This window comes from Lagopus muta, chromosome 17, assembly GCF_023343835.1.
Source record: "Lagopus muta isolate bLagMut1 chromosome 17, bLagMut1 primary, whole genome shotgun sequence".
Classification (NCBI taxonomy): Eukaryota; Metazoa; Chordata; class Aves; order Galliformes; family Phasianidae; genus Lagopus; species Lagopus muta.
The window spans coordinates 4,582,599-4,602,169 of NC_064449.1; the positions used below are offsets into that span (position 1 = coordinate 4,582,599).

General features: G+C 46.5%; 3 protein-coding genes and 1 long non-coding RNA gene across 10 annotated transcripts in view; 1 reads left to right on the plus strand and 3 right to left on the minus strand.

Moving 5' to 3' along the window:
* CABIN1 (calcineurin binding protein 1) overlaps positions 1-3,785 on the minus strand; it is a 92,754-nt gene extending 88,969 nt beyond the window's left edge. For 2 of the 6 annotated variants that reach the window (XM_048963882.1, XM_048963880.1), the window contains exons 1-7: positions 3,612-3,780; positions 2,716-2,848; positions 2,182-2,244; positions 1,453-1,545; positions 1,193-1,306; positions 885-1,019; positions 440-620 (exon numbers count right to left, since the gene is read on the minus strand). In XM_048963882.1, the coding sequence (XP_048819839.1) occupies positions 440-620; positions 885-1,019; positions 1,193-1,306; positions 1,453-1,545; positions 2,182-2,190 (532 nt within the window). In that variant the 5' untranslated portion in view covers positions 2,191-2,244; positions 2,716-2,848; positions 3,612-3,780. Of the gene's footprint in view, positions 1-439; positions 621-884; positions 1,020-1,192; positions 1,307-1,452; positions 1,546-2,181; positions 2,245-2,715; positions 2,849-3,611 lie in introns of all 6 variants that reach the window. The other 4 variants (XM_048963881.1, XM_048963877.1, XM_048963883.1 and 1 more) reach the window with 3 other exon arrangements.
* Positions 3,786-4,917: 1,132 nt separating this feature from the next.
* On the minus strand, positions 4,918-7,367 carry DDT (D-dopachrome tautomerase). The gene is made up of 3 exons (XM_048963922.1): positions 7,185-7,367; positions 6,936-7,111; positions 4,918-6,383 (listed from the first exon to the last, which is right to left on the minus strand). The coding sequence occupies exons 1-3, from the start codon at positions 7,290-7,292 to the stop codon at positions 6,311-6,313; spliced, it is 357 nt and encodes a 118-aa protein (XP_048819879.1). The 5' UTR covers positions 7,293-7,367; the 3' UTR covers positions 4,918-6,310.
* Positions 7,368-7,452: 85 nt separating this feature from the next.
* LOC125701627 (uncharacterized) lies at positions 7,453-10,802 on the plus strand. Its single transcript, XR_007380303.1, has 2 exons — positions 7,453-7,561; positions 8,051-10,802. It is a non-coding gene; the product is annotated as an uncharacterized LOC125701627 (long non-coding RNA).
* Positions 10,776-19,549, minus strand: LOC125701623 (glutathione S-transferase theta-1). 2 transcript variants are annotated; one of them, XM_048963919.1, is made up of 6 exons: positions 18,922-19,535; positions 18,779-18,841; positions 14,403-14,490; positions 13,384-13,534; positions 11,398-11,574; positions 10,776-11,020 (listed from the first exon to the last, which is right to left on the minus strand). In XM_048963919.1, exons 1-6 carry the CDS (start codon positions 19,031-19,033, stop codon positions 10,820-10,822), a joined length of 792 nt encoding a protein of 263 aa, XP_048819876.1. In that variant the 5' UTR covers positions 19,034-19,535; the 3' UTR covers positions 10,776-10,819. The 2 variants fall into 2 exon arrangements, with proteins under 2 accessions (XP_048819876.1, XP_048819877.1); XM_048963920.1 differs by lacking the exon at positions 18,779-18,841 and having other exon boundaries at positions 18,922-19,549.
* Positions 19,550-19,571: the final 22 nt, after the last annotated feature.

Sequence of the window (19,571 nt, forward strand, 5' to 3'; positions counted from 1 at the left end):
CAGATTCCACTGCTGCAACGGACAACGAATCCCAGCAGGTTTTGCTCATATGGGCAATTACATCAATAAAATTAGGATCATTACAGTGGGCAAACCGATGGGACTCAACAGACTCAACATTTCTTCCATCTTGCAACTTTTCTCCTAAACACCATCTGAATCAGTTAATTCACTGGACATTACTCAAAGGTAAAATGCTTAAATATTTTAACATCAAAAGCAGAGACCCAACATCAATATGCAGATCGATTCATAATTCTTGATAAAGACTGCACTGGGCATTTATTTTTAGAGTAATTAGAACAGATACAAATCATCAAAAATTCATCACGAAGTAAAAATCTCCATCACACCCTAATCTACCACCATCTCATTATTTTTTAATATGAAATTACACATTTATTGAGTTTTTTCTTTAAAGGTCTACTACTGTACTTACTTGGGTAGTCACTGAGTGTGTACAAGATAGTGATAAGGTTATCTAAACAAGGCCAGTGGTCAGGGTTACACCTGAGACCCTCTTCAAAAGCATGACGAGCCAAAGGCAGGCGGATGAGTTTTATTGCCACACGACCAATTTTATACCACAGGTTGACATCAGTAGAGTCTAGCATTACAGCCTGGAAAGCAAAACAATGTTGTTCACATTTCAGACATGCATATCTGCTTGTTTACAGAGATTACAGCTGCTTTAATTTCTATGTGAGACACAAGTGGCTTAGGGACTGAACAGTGGCCATAAAACATCAGAAAGCACCCAGCACCCAGACACACACACACAAAGGTTTGCTGAAAAGTGAACAGCTGTATTTCAGCAAATTGATGCAAACATTGAGACTCCAGTTTGTCTCCAGTCTCCAGTGAGACTTTCAGCTGTGCTGTACCTCCAAATAAAACTCCATGGCTGTCTCCAGGTCATCTCGTTGTGCTGCCAGTTGTGCTAGGTTTTTATAGGTGGAATATTTTAACATCAAGCCTGGATGTTTCAGCCCTTCTTTCTCATCACCAGAAAGAACTGCCTGGAAATAATAATATAAACACAACATGAGAATTAGGAATTAGTTAAAAAAAAAAAAGGCAGCAAACAATTTGCCAACTGGTAACAGTGACATTTTGAATTAGCCAGTAAGACACAAGGTAATACCAATGTAATAAAAAGTTTCTGGAGTTTCATCCCCCAAGGAGCACTGACCTCTCGCAGAAGACGGATCTCGAGCAGCTCATGGTAAGCTTTGGCAGACTCTTCAAAGCGGTCGTGCTTCTGAAGGTCCAAAGCTTTGTGGTACAAAGCAAAAGCTTCTGCTTCCTGTAGTTTAAAGATTCAAAAGATAAGACAGTAACACAACTTTCTTAACAACAAAACAACACAGATGACCAAAAGAGTCGTCTGTAACAAAAGAGGACAAAATTCCTACAAATCACATCTATTAGTAGAATTCTGGATTTACTTACTTGTGCTTCCTTTGTCTGTGTCTTGTGACTTTTGAAGGTACCTTCATAGTCATCCTCAATTGTGGAGCTCGCATTCAGTGCAGCGATTCGAATCTAGAATGGCAATTGAGATGGCACAAGAGCTGTTACCTTCATACAGAATCACAGAATGGCGCGGGTTGGAAGGGACCTCAAGGATCACGAATCTCCAACCCCCTGCCACATGCAGGGCCACCAACCTCCCCACTTCATACCACACCAGGCTGCCCAGGGCCCCATCCAACCTGGCCTTGAACACCTTCAGGGACGGGGCATCCACAGCCTCTCTGGGCAGCTGTTCCAGTACATTTCAGTTTATCTTGCAAACTGGATGTTTTTTATTTTAACGTTACTTGGCAAATGTGTGAACTGCATATTCCCATATTGTGAAGGTTCTACTTAATCTTAGAAGAGCTGCTGTGAATTTAGGTATCATTAACTGCTAATGAAAATATGGCAAAGCAGTTTTTTCCTCCCAAGTCAGCTAATACAACAGTGAGGACTCCAAGCATCTTGCAAGCAATAGTTCCTCTAGAATGTGCACGTGCAATACGGTTGGTTTTCTCAAAATTTACTTAAGTCTACCAGTAGCTGCTCCAGTATCACTTCAATGCCAACATTCTGATGGTGCCAATTTATTCTTAGTCCTAAGAAGAGGGGAAATTTCCAATTCTATTCTACCAAAACATCTCAAACACTGTAAATCCTTACCATGTTCATAAATATTCACTGTCCTTCTCCAGGGTTAGGAGGGTGGGCTAAATGCAAACAGGTCTGGAAAGCAATCAGGATTAGAACATTTATTCTGACCATAAGAAAAGCATTCAGAAAAAAAATATTTAATACTTTAACCAAATACCAATAAATTGTCTTACATCATCGTTACTGCCAAGAGACAAGTTGGCTTACCACAGAGGAATGATATTAGAGTGAATATTTACTACCAGCTAAATCAGACTGATAAATGCACAGCAAGTAAGCATTTCTCTCTTTAAGTCACTCATTGAACATTATTTAAAAAAAAGAAATCACATCTCTTTCAAGACAGGGAGTCCTTGTTTATTTTGCATATGGAAATAACATATAAACATATGAAGAAATATCACCATATCTTTTTCCTAAAATATCAAACACCAGAGGTACTGGCAGAAAGTGCAGATGTTTCCTTTTCATCTAAATAAACAGAGCTGTATGACCCCAACTCAATTAGGTATTTAAAGTAAGTGTTTTTAAAGTTCAACTTACAAACACGCCTATTCCATCAATGTGCTCAATGCTTTTGCTGAATCCACATGGTCTCCTTCAAGGCTGTACAGGAAGTCAACAGGAGAGAGACTGTTAGCAGCAATTTACTTCCGTGGCTGCAGTGCCAAAGAGACTGCAAGCATAGAAAAAGCAGGGGAAACTTTAGCTCTGTTCTTTACTCAAGCACGAATCTTGGAACCGATATGGATAGATGGATCTAAGTTAATGTTGTAGTAACTTGGAATTAAGTTCGTAATTGTACAAAATACCAGAATAAAACAACAACATCAGTTAGGTGTGGTTATTACATGTGAGCACATCATCAAACGGTAAAAACATCCATTAAAGCCTCTTGACTTTAAAAACCACACCTCCTTTTTCCCTTAGTAGGCTGCAACGTGAGATGGCAGCTCCTGTGATGATCGTCTATGACATCTATTGTGTGATTCTCTACTTCAAAACCAGAAACAAAGGGTGTGGTTTGGGCTTCCCCGGCATTTTTTTTTTTCCTCCTTGTTGCTATACTTGGAATCATACGCTGCAAACATACGCGCTTTTTTTTCTTTTTTTTTTTAAGAAACACTTGGGGTTTGGTGCTTTAAATATTTAAATTTTCTTTCTTTTTTTTTTTTTTTTTTTAAATACCGTTTTCACCGCATTTCAGCGAAATTGGTTTTTACCAAAATGCGGTAACAAAAAGGAGCGGGGACACCCCCTCGCTGCTTGCCAGGATGCCGGGAGCTGGCCGGGGCCGGGCGGGAGCCCACGTCTGCCTGACAGCGGCCTCACAGAAGGGCGGGAGAGGCCGCGCCGCGCCAGTCTCACCGCCCTCACGGCGGGCTGGGCAGGGCCACACGGCGGCCCCTCCGCGGGGCCGCAGCGGACACAACACTCACCTGGTGGGGCCGCCCCCGGGCTGCCGGCACAGCAGGGCACAGCACTAGGCTCCCGGAGAAGCGGGTTCCCTCAGGCGACAAGCGGTTCCCCGGAGACGCGGCCCCACCGGCGGTCTCCACGGCAACCTCCCTCAGGGCCCCGGAGCCCGTCGTCAATAAGGTCGCTTCTCATTGGCTGGACAGGTTTTCCTCAGACAACCAATGGGAGAGCGGGGCGGGGCAGGGCTGAGGTGCCTCAAGGCGGGAAAGGGCTGCTGCGTTGTGAGTCGTGCTACCTGCAGGGCACAGCCAGAGCCAGCGCAGGGGCTTGGAAATTAGTCCAAAATGCAAGCGGGTTGTTGGTATTCCAGGCAGATCCTCGCACTATGAAGAATAATTCTCCTAGTCTTAAACGCATGAACTTTGTGAGGGAAAATGGTCACTCGGAGCTCAGAACAGGGCTGTCTGTCAGCGACATAGGCTGCTGCACCACAGCATTGTGCCTACAGATCCCAAAGGTATCGTGCCTTTGTAATAGTTCTCTGACAGCAGTGCCCTTTCGTTTGCTCGGCGTTCCACCAGTCCTCAGCCTTGTGTAAATACACAGAGAGGTGGTTCTCATTTCAAAGCTAGGCAGTGGTTACACAGGCCTTGTATTCAGGTCATTACCTTTGAGTATGTAAACACACTGACACAGTGCTCTGGAACAAACCAGCAGGGAACAGACCCCATCCCATGGAAGCAGAACCATCTGCATACAGAATGCAGGCAAAGAGGACTTTGTATAGTAATTTGGGGGGGGAGGGTAAAGGTAACACATCTGTTTGACTCCAACTACCAAACATAAAGCCAACAAAAATGTGAGAAAACGTTATAAGCTCTAAAATAATTGCACTAACCGAATCTGAAATTAGTTCGGCAGCAGCCAATACTGAGGAAAAGAACCAAAGCTGGGGCACAGGTCAGAAATAGGTTTCTGTAGTGGAAATAAAGACTGCTGCCCTTTCATGGCACAGACGTGCCCTTAAGAAAGGAGCAGTTTGCACAGCAGGATTAAAGGTACATTACCTTCTGCAGGTCAGAGATTTCAATCAAGTAGGTCAAGCACCTTTGTATCTCCCTGGCAAAACCAGGGCTGTCTGCCTTCTTCCACACAACAAAATACATTGCAGTTACATGTGTATCTCATGCTCAGTTCACTGTTTATTTCCTATTTCAAAAGCACTCAGTTGGAGATCTGAGAAAAGGCAGGGATCCATGCAGACAGCATCTCTGTCTCCAAGCACTAAGCTAAGCAAAAAAGCCAACAAATTGACACTCATCAAAACAGGTTTTGATACATTTTATTAATCAGACAGCGCGGCTCCCCCTGAGGGGGGATTTTGCAAACACAGAAGATACTTATGCTGCGTAAGGAATAACCAAATTCAAGTGATAATTAGAAGGGGTATTTTCAACTAGCTTGAGCTCAAGACATAAACAAACAAAAATCTAATCAAGATTATGAAGAAATGGAGCCTCTTCAGCCTTGTGTTTAATGGTCTCTACCTCTCAAGGGCATGCAATTAGGTCCTCTTTGCTTCTGTGCCTGGCACCTGACAAAGTCCCAGAGTGGAGGGAAAGGCAGTACGACTTCTCATGTGGAAGGCTGGAATAACATTACTGTGCTTTTGTTTTAGTAAAATACCACGTACATTCCAGTTATAAAGTGATGGAGCATGTAGGTCCTAAAATCCAAAACACTTCAGAGTGAAAGTGCAACAGAAGTTTTAAGGTTCTGAGTGCCATAGGCAGAATGCTGCCTGTGCGCTCAGTCACTTGTGGACAACTACAGCAGCCCCTCTGCACAGGGCAGGCAGACGAAAAATCAGCAATGGGGCACAGTGAGATGTCTGTCCCTTTCCAAAACTCCCTGTAAGAATGAAGAAATGAAAGCTATTTTGAACACCAGGGTTAACAGCAGGGATTAAAGGCAGCAGAGGCAGAATTTTCACAACATTTTCCTGTGGCACAGTGCAACTCTTCACTAGCAGCTCCATCCTTTACACACAGCCACCGACACACAAATAGCCAGCCACAAAGATTCCATGGGCAAACAGAACTTTGTGGGAGCAGCCACCTGCAACTGGCAATGGTAGAACACAGAGCACAAAATCAGACACGAGCCTTAAATAAACAATGAAATTAATGCATAAGCTTGTCTCCAACAATCACCTCTTTCCAGCAAGGGCTTTTTGGGAGCCTGAAAACAGAATAATTTAAGGAATACTTCCAGCTCTCCTCAGCCAGCCTAGGAGCCACCTCTTGCCACAGAGAAACAGAAAGGAGGATCTTTCTGCACGACAAAACGTGAGGTAATCTGGATAAACCGGAGGACCTCTGCAGTTCTCAGTAAAGCCAAATAAATTCTGGACTTCTGCAAGAAAAGCTTTGTCTCAGCCTGTTAAGCATGGCCATCTCCAAATTGCTAATGGCTGAGGCACCTGCAGAGACCTTTGTGCTACATGGAAGGCTTCAGACAAGGACTTTGAACTACTTTGCTGGTAACGGTACAGCTGAATGCCCCACTCTTATTATGCACAGTGTCCAAAAGCAGAAGAGAATCACATAGGTGAAGATGCAGAACTATTAGAGCTGATTTAAGAGGAAACAAGGTAGATGGAGCAGGCCATCTCTGGGTTTCTTCATTGCTGCTTTGTTCCAAACGGCCACTCGAGGGGTCACAGGAAAGTCATGACTGTTCTGTTCTTGCCAATCTGCCAGAGCTCCAGCGGGAAAAAGCGAATCATGATCCTTATTGGGTACAAGAGCAAAAGAAAAATATTATTTTAGAATTAATTATAATCCCTTCCCAGTTTGCAACCAACTAGAAAATCTTCCTTAAGCTCTGGCTGGCTCACACAGCGGTGTTAATTGAACAGAAGCAGAGACAAGCCGCGTGTGGGCAGGGTACAAACAGGTGGCAGAGCACATCTGCACAAACCCCGAAGCAGAATGAACTGCAGCACTGCCCGCAGAGAGACTCCAGCAGTACCCAGGTACCTCATCGCCCAGTCAGGTACTTGTCCTGACAGCAGCCCGGGGCAGCGAACATCCCTACCAGCAGACAGGGGGCAGAGGGGACACATCTTACCTTCAGGAAGGCCCATTTGCACCGGGTTTGCAGCGATGATCCCAGCCGGAGTCACTGACATGCAGAGAACAGCGATCCCCACGCCGCTCGCTGAGCGGCCCAGCCGTGTTTTAAGCCGGAGCCGCCCCGGACTCGGCCCCCCGGAGCCCTTCGCGTTGGCAGCCAAGCTTTGGTACCCACACCGCCCCCTAGCCGAACCGGACCGCACTCACCGCTCGGGGCCGAGGCCCAGCTCCGCCTTCAGGAAGTCGAAGAAGCGGGCGCTGTGCCCCTGGTTCTGCTGCGCCGAGCCCAACACGCCGAAGGCGGAGACGAACAGCTGTGCACAGGGCTCGGCCGAGCCCGACAGCACCATGGCCATTCCGCTGCGTACCGTCACGTGCACCCGCTGCCGGAACACGAGTGGTCACGTCGCGGCTTCCCCGGAGCCCCCCGCCCGCCGCCCCCGGCCCCGCGCTCACGTCGGGGGGTTTGCCCAGGATGGTGGCTGCGGCTTCGCCCAGCTTCATGGGCAGCCCCGGCGGCAGCCGCTCGGCCGGCAGGCTGGTCTCCAGCTCCACGAACGGCATGGCCGCCTCCTGCCCGCCGCAGTGCCCCGCTGCTCGACGCCTCCTCCCGCTCCGCCCGGTGCCTCCTCCCGCTCCGCCCGGCCCCGCTCCGGCCCTCCTCTCCTGCCCTTCGAGCTCAGTGCGAACCGCGGTCGGGCACCGGGCCTTTCTATTCTGCCCCCGGCGCATCAGCTGCACGTGGGGATTTTGGGGCAGGAAGAGTCTACCAGGGGAAGGGAGATGATTTTGTAGAACAGCTGCTCCTCTGCTAGAAATTCAAGGCAAGCAAGGTGGCTTACTGTTGTGTCCCCCATGAATTTCTTTACTATGAGGTGCTGAAACAGGCTGCCCAGAGAGGTTGTGGGTGCCCTGTCTCTACAGGTGTTCAAGGCCAGATACGATGGGGCCCTGGGCAGCCTGGTCTAATATTAAATGGGGAAGTTGGTGGCCGTGCATGCAGCAAGGGTGTTGGAGATTCATGATCCTTGAGGTCCCTTCCAACCCTGGCCATTCTGTGATTCTTTGTAATGATTTCTGCCCCAGCTTCTGCAGCTGTGTTTGGGTGCCAAAGCTGGCAGGAGTGCTGCCAGGCACTGGCTCACAGCTGCAGTCTCCTGTGTGGATCAGGTTTCTCGGAAGCTGAGCTCCTCTGTGGGGACTTGTGCTGATTTACAGCAAAAGGCATTGGGAACTAGCTAGATGAATAAGTCATCTCGCTTAAGGTAAAGCACTGCTGTGAAGACTGGCCCTGTATAACATGATTTTCTTGTTTTCCACAGTTACCAATAGACTAATGAAAACGGATGGAGCTGCTGGCTTTGCTGGGGGAATTATTTGGCCTTCACTGTTGCCAGGGAGGACAATACTGGCAGGAGGAGCAGCACATGTAAACCAGCCAGCAGTCAGGCTGCAGATTTCTAGGAGAGTGATTGTGAAGTGAGACAGATCTGGCAGGGGATGGCCATGTGCTGTGCAGAAGCACTGCCTATGTGGTGTTTTTTTTTTGCACAGTATTTACTTTTCTATAATAATTATGTTTTCTGCAAAGGATGGGGAAACCTTATTGCTGCATGGCAGGGATACAGCAGGGAAGATTTTAGGACTTGCCCACTGAGAAGCCCAGGAGATTGTGCTGAGCTCTCTCCATCAGTGAATGATGAGAACGGAGTTTGTTTCTGAAAAACAAAGGCCCTGAGAGGACTCAGCCACCCTGCAAACCCCAGCCACAAGTCCACTGCCTGTCTGCAGAGAACCACTGATCCAACATAAGGTGCCCTTTGGGATCCATTTTTCAATTTCTCATTCCTTTTTAATATATTAAACATCTCTTCCAATAAATTCCAAGGCCAAAATAAAACTTCACCACCTAAAAAATACATGACAAGAGGCCAACATGTCAGAAGGCCTTCCAAAAGAAAAGGAGCAGAAGAGATTGAAGTATCAAAAGTCAGCAATTACAGCAGCATGATGGTCTGTCACAAACATTTTAATGATATGTTTTGTCCTTTGCTCCTGAGGGTTGACCACAAATAGCAAACTGTCCATGGCCTCAGGGCACAACCCAGAATCTGAGTTTTTATTACACTAAAGGCATTTGTTCTATTGTTTCTGTCCTGGAGCTGGCAACTCAAATGCTTGCAGGGGAATGAATCGAGAGATGACAGCACAGCAGCAAGCAGTCTCCATTTTGTTGAGCCTTTGGAAAATCCTGGTATTTTTTGCCCATTTCTAGGCATCTGTGTGTGTCATCAGCCACTTAGCAGTTCCACTCTCAAAGTTCTCAAATGGTCAACCACTTCCCATTTAAAATTCATCTCAAGCGTACACAATATTCCTGAATAAGACTTCAGCAAAAAATGTTTGGGGGTTAAGAGAAGAAAGGAAAGGTGGGAATAAACATGTACCTATTTCTAATGTTTTCAGTTCATAAAAAGAAAGAGCCTTCAGTCAGCTCTCTTGTCCTTACAGTGAACATAAAAAATGAATTTTTCTCTTACTGAAAGCTCAAGTATATAATGAGATTTTCTTTCCAGTTGGGGAATTTAAAGATCCCCCCAAGCTCTGGACTAAATCCATACATCTAGCAGTAGAACTTTAGGAAAAACACCACCCAAACACATCAAGTTGTATAGTACTTAACAGCAGAAATGCAAGTAGCCAAGACACGTTAGTACTGTAAAGAGAAGCAGCTATTCAGTTACTGAGAGATGGAATTCCCATTTACTAAGCATTTCAGGGTAAGGTTCAAGGGCAACAGCTAGATGTGAATGGAAGTATGCAAACATACACATTCCAACAGTTTTTGCATCCTTTGCTGTTTTCAACTGAAAAAACAACTAGAAATGCTTATTTTGCTTCATTATTATATTATTATTTTGTGCTGCAGTACAAAATGGTTTCCCACTTGAGCTACAACTAATCAGAAACAGCACAACCAAGAAAGAGAGCCTTGAAGCTCCAAAACAGCTCTCTGCCCTTTTATTGTGATGCATATGTTGCTCAAGCTCACAAAATCTCCCTTATTACTTCATCTTGCACAGGGTGACTTGGTGAACTTCCATCCAAAACAATCTCCAAAGAGCGTGTCTAGATTTATCCCTCCTTTCCATTTTCTAGGAGGAATGTGGATTGCTACTGCACTATTACCACAGAAAAAAAACCGATTTGATTGCAGTCATATTCTCTTTAAAGAAGTCACTGTGAATGCATCTGTTCAGTGTATTCCATATATGATATCAACAGAGGATTCAGGTGGGCATTATTTGAAGGCTGTGGCCACCCTCAGCTGTTTGAAGTTGCTCAGTCTTTACTGCACAGATCTGCCAAGAACTGCCCCACCACACGTACTGACAGACCACATGCCTAAGAAACCCAACTCTGAAGAGCGGAGAGCAGTGGTTAAATTAAAGCATCACAGTGATTTACAGTCGTGGATGAACGTAAGAAACTTCTCACAGGATCTTAAAGGCAACCAGAAGTATGGAATGTAGATGGGCGGCCAAGCAATACGCTCCAGCAACGAGAAAATTAAATTAAAAAAGTGAAATAAAAAGTCTTCTTTTTACTTTAGTGACTACCTGTAGCTTTGTTCCGTACTCATTACACAGAGACGCATGCTGGCAAGGTGAGGATCAGGTCTGCTTTGCTGTGCTTGCCACTTTGGAAGGAGCTCCGAATGTTACAAACACATGAAAACAGCGATCCTCATCCTCGACAGTTCTCTGATGTTCCAGTTTGCAGGCTGGCTCAAATTTTACAGGAAATACTATTCATGTTTCCAACATTTCTGAGTGACACTAAAATATAACCCAGATGCATGTGTTAAGTGACCCATAGGGTCTTTCCCTTTCATACAAATCTCATGTTTCAGGTTTTAAAAATTCCCCAGCTCCCACCCCCCAGAGATGCAGGGAAGGCTTAGTGAGGTTGGGGAGGACATCTTGCAAGACTACATAAGAAATACAGTGGGTTTTTTTTCCAGTTAGGTGTAGAGATGACAGAAGTAAAAAAAAAAAAAAAAGACAGGAAAAATAGTAACATAGGTTAATTCATTTCAACATCTTCATCAACACAGGTGCCAGGTGCTCTTTCAGCTGTGGATCGATCTGAATGTTGCTCAGTTCTTTGATATTCAGGATCATCTCATGGGCTTGGAAGAAAAGCTCCTTCCCCACAGCTTCCTCCACCCGCCAGCGCCACTCCATCAACCTGGGCCTGTCTTCAAAGATGTCACAACCAACTCCAACAGGCTGCAGAAAGCCAGAGAGAGCAACAAACAGTGAGACACTCTGCCAAGACAACGGGCATCAAAAATGTTACTGCAGGTACGGGTAGGAGAAAGAGAGGGGAGGAGCTCATAAAGTTCTATACGTTATCTCTAGAGGTCAAAAATAAAATCAGGATGGAACAGGAAGACATTCTGTGAGGAACAAAAACAGAGGAGATCTGTTGCAGCCAGTTTCTTCTTTTAAAAAAACAACTGATTTTCTGAACCCACTGCTGCCTTCTACTCGTCGTCTCAGTTGTGCTGAGATATGCCCTTCCTCCTAACCAAGTGTTACCATATGCTGCATCCCTCCCTGCCCAGCAGCATGTTTTCCTTTCATTACCATAGCCCAGCACTCACTTGCATCAGCTCCACAATGGCCACAAGATCTGCCAAAGAAATCTCGCTCCCGATGATAAAAGCCTTGTCCTGCAGAAACCTCTCCTCAAATTGCTTCAGGGAAGCAGACAGCCCCTCCATCACCTCCTGCAGCTTCTCTGAGGGCAGCGGTTGCCCTGTGAAGAGGGGAATCAGCACCTGAGGACAGAATGAGCACAGAGCATGGTCAGCTGTCTTCTCATGGATCTAGTGGTAGTCATTAAGTTGTACCTGATGAGATACACACGATTGCCACTGGTGGTCACCTGCAGTCCCTCCGGGTGATGGCAGCAGGCCAGGGTGGTGGCTGTGGTAGGGAGTGTAGCTGGCAGAGGAGCAGCTGCCAGGAGGGCAGGGTGGGTAAGTGCCCTTTTTGTATCACTCTTTCTAAGGCATCCCAAGAATCATTCCTTATACTATTAGAAACGTTTCCAGCCAGAGCAATCATAAATAACAGACTTTGTCTCCAAAGACTTACTGGCCCGGGGGGGTAGCAGCCTTTCAGTGAGATTTGTCACCATTCACAGAGGTGTATCTACCACCAGAGCCACCAGTATTTCACAACTATACCTCCTCTATAGCCAAAGAAATAGTCTATTTTCAGGAAAAGAAAAAAAAAAGATATAAATTTCCACAGGGGTGGTAGATAGACTTCCTACTTACTGCTAGTATACTCAACAAATTCATGTTGTGATTGCCTAATCCAAGCCACTTTTTTTTGCCAAGTGCATTTAGGGTTTATTTCATCAGAAAATTCACGGCCAGTTCTCTTCCTAAATGTTTCCAATTTCAAATGATGGGATCTCCAGGTATAGCCATTAGGAAATGGTATCTCCTTTTCTGTATCTCAGGGCAGTTTATCTTCTCACAAAACCAGTAATTGTGCCTTCTGTTACACAGTGGCTTTATAAGTTTCCAAGTTTTCAATTATTCTGATGACCTTTCTGTAACTGAGTTATCTAACTAGCAGCAATGAGATGGATTTCTTCTTGGAGCACTGCAATGACAGCCTGCAGAGACTTGAAGAAACTGATGTTTGTAGGAGTCTGACTCATATTTGTGCTGCTCCTTTGGACTCTCTTGCCAAAAAATCAAATGTTAATAAATCAAAATTCTAAGTGAGTCCTGATATGTTTTGTTAGGCACAAACATGGGTGGATTTCACACAGGAAGAGTGACGTTCTTATCTTCTTACTGGCAACCCTTATTTCATCTAAAATCCTCTGCTACAATCATGCTTGCAGGGATGTATTTGCACCTGGGCTTCCCTAAGGTTAGCTGCATTAGGTTTCTGATGAGTTGGCTGGAACCAGTTGTCCAGCAGAATCACCTGATACTAAATGATTTTCTGCTTCAGAGTGATTCCATTAATTTTACCCAAACGTAAATTGATTTGACCACACTGAATAAAGAAATACTGCCGTTCTCCCTGTATCTCTATTCTACCCATCCCTGAGTTCATTTCAGAGGAGTACGTAAGCATTCTGGAAGCAAAAATCTCCTTCTGGTTTTCCACCCTGATGGGACTACAGAGACCTGATGTGTGAAGAACACAAACCTTTCAGTTTCCAGCAACAAAACACACTCTTGCCAAAGAAGCAAAAGGTCTGTGCATGCTCTGCACAGCTGTGCAGGGAGGGGGAGCCCTTGGAGGCAATACCCAATCTGTTCTACATTTGCTCACAAATCCAGGCAATAATAGGCCGTGAGGCTTTGACACCTTCTGGATCAGAACTACTTTAAGGAAACAAACAGGCAAACAAAAAACCTAGAAAACAAAACAAAAAACAACACAAAATGGCCAAAGCTGCTTTTGCCAAATCCTGATGTTGAGCAAATAGCTCTCTGACATCTCCTTCCAGCTAGGAATGGACAAGATTTTTTACTTCATTGGGTCAAACTCTTTCGGTTCAGTTTTCACCCAGGAAAGCATCATTTTACTCTCATCTTCATATCCAGTCTCCTTACCTTGATCCACATGGTCTTAGGAGCATTAGCCCGGATGTTAGTGTGATGCCATGAGAAGTATTCATCTACCTGGGCCCGTTTCTTTATGTCTGATGGGTACCAGTGGTCAGGAGTGTTGTACTTTCGACTCAGATACAGCAGAATGGCAGTGCTGCTCAGACATGGAGACAAAAAAGAGGTCAGGGAATGTTACAGAATGCTTTTACCTCAGACCAGTTTTATCTGTCCAGGTATTAATTTGGCCTTAATAACTAAGTCAGACAAATACAAGTAGCTCTGTAGTTTTGCTCGTGTTTTATATGCTTTAAACAATTCCCAGATATGTTCATAACCCTAATTTGAGGTAAGTGCTTTCAGTGAAGATCAGTTAAGCCAGGAGATTTGTTTACAATGCGAAAGATAATGCAAACAGAAAATGGAGATGAGGTTATAGCATTACAAATAACCAAGATATGTAAGGTACATAAGGTTATAGGGTATGAAACTTTGCGGAGACCTTTCCAGTCTTGTGGTGCTCTTTGGAGAGCAAGACATTGGAAATAAAAAAATATCATCACAATAATTTTCATTAAGTCAGGACATATATATGAGTGGACAATATGTTAACCCCTTCCGATTGAGAAATAAAGACATGGTGGAGGAAGCAAGCATTTGTGACATCAAGTTAGGCAGAAAATACTTGCTTCTCCACAAACAGACCCAATGGCCAGCTGAACATCCATAATTACAAAAGCTCCTGTCAAAGGAACATCTTTCTAATGACTTCAAGTTGTTCATCTCCAAGTATGGCTCATGTCCACCTGAAATAATGCGTATCTTTAACTGCTTATCATAAATGTGCATATTGGTATCTAACTTTTCAGAACAAAGGAGCTGAAATGTCAAAGTACACTAATCTTTCTAATCTTTCCTATTCATAAATGCTTACTGCCAGTTCTGAGTCATCCAGAGGGAATGACACCCCCTAAACACTATTCGTATTACTGGTATCCAAGGAACTCTGAGGGTTGAGTTCTTACCATTCTGCCAGGGTGAAGTCTCCGTCCTTCAGTGCTGGTACTTTCTTCAAGAGACTGATTTTGCCAGCCCCTTCACTATTTGATGGCCCTGAGAACACGAATGGACAAATCAGAGGTTAGAATTGTATCCACCACCTGTAACCAACTGGAAAATCTGTGAACTCCGCTGTTTCTTTTCCTGTGTCATATTTTGAAAATGAAATTGAAGAGCCAATGCAAAAGCCATCTACAGCCTGCAGTCTGCTCAGCCATGTCACACAGCAAGGTGCAGTTCACTTCTACACAGCAATTCAGTTGTTTGTTACCAACAATACTACCAAAACTTTCTCAAAAATCATTCCCAATGAGGCATCCAGAAAACAGACGAAGATTTGGTTCTGAAAACACTAACTTGACTTGAAATCTTGTCCTGTGGTTTCAGAAATGGGGGAAAGAAGACTTAGATAAACACAAAGTGTGGTCTGGAAAGGCTGAGTTTGCATGCAGAGCACCCCAGTGAGGGCAAACGGATGCCACTCCTGCTCCTTTTTCCAACATACAACACCAAAACAGAGTCATTTTCCTTCGGTTCGTTAACAAGGCTGACACTAATTGGGATGGAGTCGTGATGGAAAGTGATTTAAAACCTTTGTGCCCACGGAGATCCCTGCAGATGCTAATTAATCCAAGACTACCCGGGTGGCTTATAAGACTCATGGAGCAGAATCCTTCCCTTGTTTGACTCCAAAGAGCAGAGGAAATCAATCATTCCCAAAGAAAGCAAACGCTGTCAGCAGAGCTGATCCCTCAGCAGACATGCAGCAGAGGCTAATTCCAGCTCTTGCTGGGATGGGAAAAACATGAGTATCAGCAATATAACAGTGAACTTGCAAAGTAACTCATTCTGCCACCACGGCCAATCACCGGGGTCAGAGGAGCTCTGACATCTCTATTCTGCATTACTGCCAGCTATAAGCCAGCAAATAAACCTCATGTGTCAGGAAAACATCAGAGGAAGAAGCCAGCCCATAAAAGAGTTTGAACTCCACAGTCACAGGAGTTCGAAGGCATTCATAGCTGCCTATCTAATCAAGTTTTCAGTTTCTCACTGAAGGCATTGAACTTGTGAGTCAGCAGTTAAATGCCAGGAGATTGCATAAAACTCCAGGAACTGGTACAAAAAAAACGATTGAAGGGCTTTGTTTACTTTGTTTGTCTTACATGCTTTCTATAAGGAGATGTGCCAGGCTGCAAATCCTGATCAAACCAAACCAGTGTGACCAGCAGAAGTTTTCATAACAAAAATCCCTTCTATCCAAAAAGAAAAAAAAAAAAAAGAAGTGCTGATAACTAACAAGGTTCTACATCCCCAAGAACCATTTGCTGCCGTACAGAAGGAGGTGCTAGTGGCTGCTTTAATGGACAGTGTGAAACATCTCCAAGCCATAAAAAAGACTTTGGACTACTAGGTTCATTTACAGCTGGCTGTGAAAGAAGGGATGGGAGAAAGCAAGATTCCTGCACTGCAGCTTACAGAACACTGCAAAGCCTCTGACAACTTTCCCAGCACTGACTTCACGTCAGATAAACCAAAGAGCAAACATTACTGCCCTATTCTCACTGCTAGCCGACTAGCCCCTGCCTCGCTTCTTAGAGAAAAGCTTTTACCTTCCCATACAAGTAGCTTCACGGGGAGCAAGGCTCACATCCATCTGCTGTCTGCAGGGATTTAAACCCACTTCTCCTGTGGGCAATGTTTCTAGCTGCCTGCAGTGACAATGTTTAGCTCAAGTTTAGCTGGGTGAGAGGTTCTACGCACAGAGCAGAAGCAGGCAGTAGTGTACAAAAGCTCAGAATAAAGGGTTGCTAAAGAATTGGAGCCTGACCGTGTGAGGTAACAAGACCTTTAATTGAGAAACTTGAGCGTTAAAAACACTCCTAGAAAATCAAGCCAGTTGGCAAAGCTCAAGGGACCTTTTGTCTATGATTTATATCTGTGATTTATATCTGTATATTGTCTGTGATTTATATCACAAAAAATCTGTATGGAAAATTGTGTACATCTTTGTCATCCAAGGAGCTGCTCAGGAAAGTGCTTGAGCCTGTGCATCTAGAGGGGCTCCAATAGCTAGTGGTCATCACAGCCAGCTTGGGCAAGGTGTGCACAGCTCAAGTGGTCCTTAGAAAAACACAGCATAAAACTGCAAGTCAGTAGCTTTGACAAATAATGAGCAGCCAGTTCTTGGACCCAGCTGGTTGGCTGTTACGATCTGCTGTTTGTTTATTATCCAGGGTAGCAAGCAATTGAGAAACAGTGATACGAGAAGTAAGCAGTGGGTCAGGGCAGCTGAATCAGATTTCAGCCTGTTTCATACTGTGTCAGTCCTAACACAGCACTACAGCACATTTGACAGGGGGCCAGCATTTGTTACACAGACTGCACTTGCAGCACAGAGATAGCATCTGACTTGCTTTGGTTCATACAGACAAAAAAGACCTGAGCAGAAACTCAGCTGCAAAGCGATAAAAGCTTTGGTATGAACGCTGATTGGAGGTTATTCCAGTGGGACTGGTTGTTTATTGCAATAACAAAGAGGTCAGTATTGGTATTTGTAGTTTAGCAGAGTTCAATACTGTGCCCTTCCCAGCAAGCAGAGCCATTTCTTGTTTGTGGCCCATCTTTAGTGATCCTGTGGCATTCCCTTGACTTACAGTTGTTTAACATCAGTTGCATCTGGTGTAATTAGTAATAGCAGTTAGTATACTCACAAGGGTATATATGTGCATGTATAAATAGATACGTGTATATTTATGTGTGTATATATATACACACTGTGTATTGCTGAGCTTTGAGGAATAATTTAAATTACAATATACACTGTCAAGAGGAAAGGCAGTCTGCACACAGGAAAAATACCTCGTGTAGGGAGGATCTACTGATGGTGAAAAGAGAAGTAGACAAAATTCTACAAAAGAAACGGGGAAAAAATTTGATTGCCAATCTCATCCCTGCCTAATAATCTGTTCAGCCAAGGATTTCCAAGTACTGTGCTGCCCTAGGCAACAAAAATAACAAATGACTTACCTGGGAAATACAGTATGCAATCGTTCAATAGTCTTCTGATACAGCTGGACAAGTCTGAACAGCTGACTGTTTCTAAGTACACCAATCCCAGAGCAGTCACTGTCACTGTGACTAATTTGCTAGAAATGGCTGGAGAAACATTCCTTGGGGATCCACAAAAATAGCCACAGCATGGCTATGAGACAGCTCTGGGAGCTGCACGGCCCAGCCATTGTGCTCAGGAGGGCCTGCAGGGTGAGCATTTAAAGCCACACCGCACCTGATGAGCTCGTCCTTCCCTCTCTGCAGGCTGAGCAGAGCTTGCAGGCTGGCAGCAGGTTTAGCTGTGGTGTGTGGCCTTGCCACCTGTTTTATGACTCCCAGGAAGGATGGGACACAGCACTGTGAAGGTACAACCCTGGAAAAGGCTCTGAGCTCTGCACCCCTGCTTGCCCCTATGAGTAGGTGATCTTCCAGCTCCGCTAACTCCTGCATTTTGCCAGGTTCCAGATGGCTGCATCTAAAGATGCATGGTCAGTAGGCCAAGGGAGGTGATCCTGTCCCTCTGCTCCTCACTGTGAGACCTCACCTGGAGTACTGCATCCAGATGTGGGGTCCTCAGCACAGGAGAGATGTGGAGGAGGACCACAGAAATGATGGAACACCTCCCTGTGAGGACAGGTTGAGAGACCAGGACTGTGCAGTCTGGAGAGAAGAAGGCTCTGGGGAGAGAGGAAAGCAGCCTTCCAGTATCTAAAGGGGCTGTAAGAAATAAGGGACAGACCCTTCAGCAAGGTCTGCGGACAAGGAGAAACTGTTTCAAACTAAAAGAGGGGAGATTTAGATTGGATATAAGGAAGAAGTTGTTTACAGTGGGGGATGGTGAGGCACTGCACAGGGTGCCCAGAGAGCTGGTGCTGCCCCATCCCTGCAGACGGTCGGGGACGGGGCTGTGAGCACTGCTGGAGCTGTGGGTGTCCCTGTGCACTGCAGGCACTGGGAACAGACGGCCTTCGGGGGTCCTTTCCAACCCCAACCATTCTGTCATTTCACGTGCTTCCTCCCGCTGATGTCGAGCGTCCCTAAGCACTGATGCTGCCTCACTCCTCCTCCATCCCATAGCGGCCACAGGAACACACCTGCAGCCACGCACAGCCCGACGGACATCCAACACTACGCCCTGAGCAGCCGCAGGGCTGCCAGCACCCGGCCCGCCGCCACAGCGTGCCCCGCAGCGCGGCCTCCCGCCGGGGTCGCCTTACCGCCCGGGCCGCCGCCAGCCGGGCACGGCTCGATCCCGCGGCCCGCAGGAACACCGCCGCCGGCAGCTCACCTGTGCGGGGCCGCTCCGCGCCGCTCGCCGCCGCCGCCGCCGGCTTCTTTCCCAGCACCGAGTCTGCCGAGAGCCGAGAGAGGAGCGCTGAGCGCGGGGCTCCGACCCCCGGCCCCGCCGCCCGCCCTGCCAGCCCTCCTCACCTTTGAAGAGCTCCACGTGCTTGAACTCGAACGGGATGTTGTTGGTCCGGGCGAAGATGTAGATGGAGCGGCAGGGCTGCGAGAGCAGATCCAGGTACAGCTCCAGCCCCATGCTGCCGCCGCCCGGCTCCGCGGGACGCTCTGCGGACGGAGCCGCCCCGCGCGGGCAGGAGGGGGCTGAGCCGTGCCGGCCGTGCCCTCCTACGGGCGGGGACGCGGCGGGCGGCCCCGAGGCGCCCGGCCCTGGAGGCCCCCCCTGCGGAGCCGGGCAGCGGCAGGAGGTGGTGCTGCCATCCCGGGACGTGACGGGCTGCGCGGAGGCCGGGAAAGGAAATGCAGCTGGCACCGCGCGTAGGGCCGCTTTAGGAAAGGAGCCTTATGGGGCGGTGACGGCGACTGAGATCCGAAGGGGGCCGGCTGTCACACCGCTGCCCTTCCAGCCCGGGTTCTGGCCCCGCAGCTGGCTGCTCGGTCAGCACGGGCACCACGCACACCGGCGACCCTCCTTTCCCCTTCTTTCTTAGATAGGATTAATGTCAGCCCTGCGTAGCCCCGCAGCGTTTCGCAGCTCTGTGGCTCGAGGACAGTGCTGGTGAGTACAGACACGTCTGTGACATCGACAGGGGTTGAACCGATCATAGCAAAGTCAC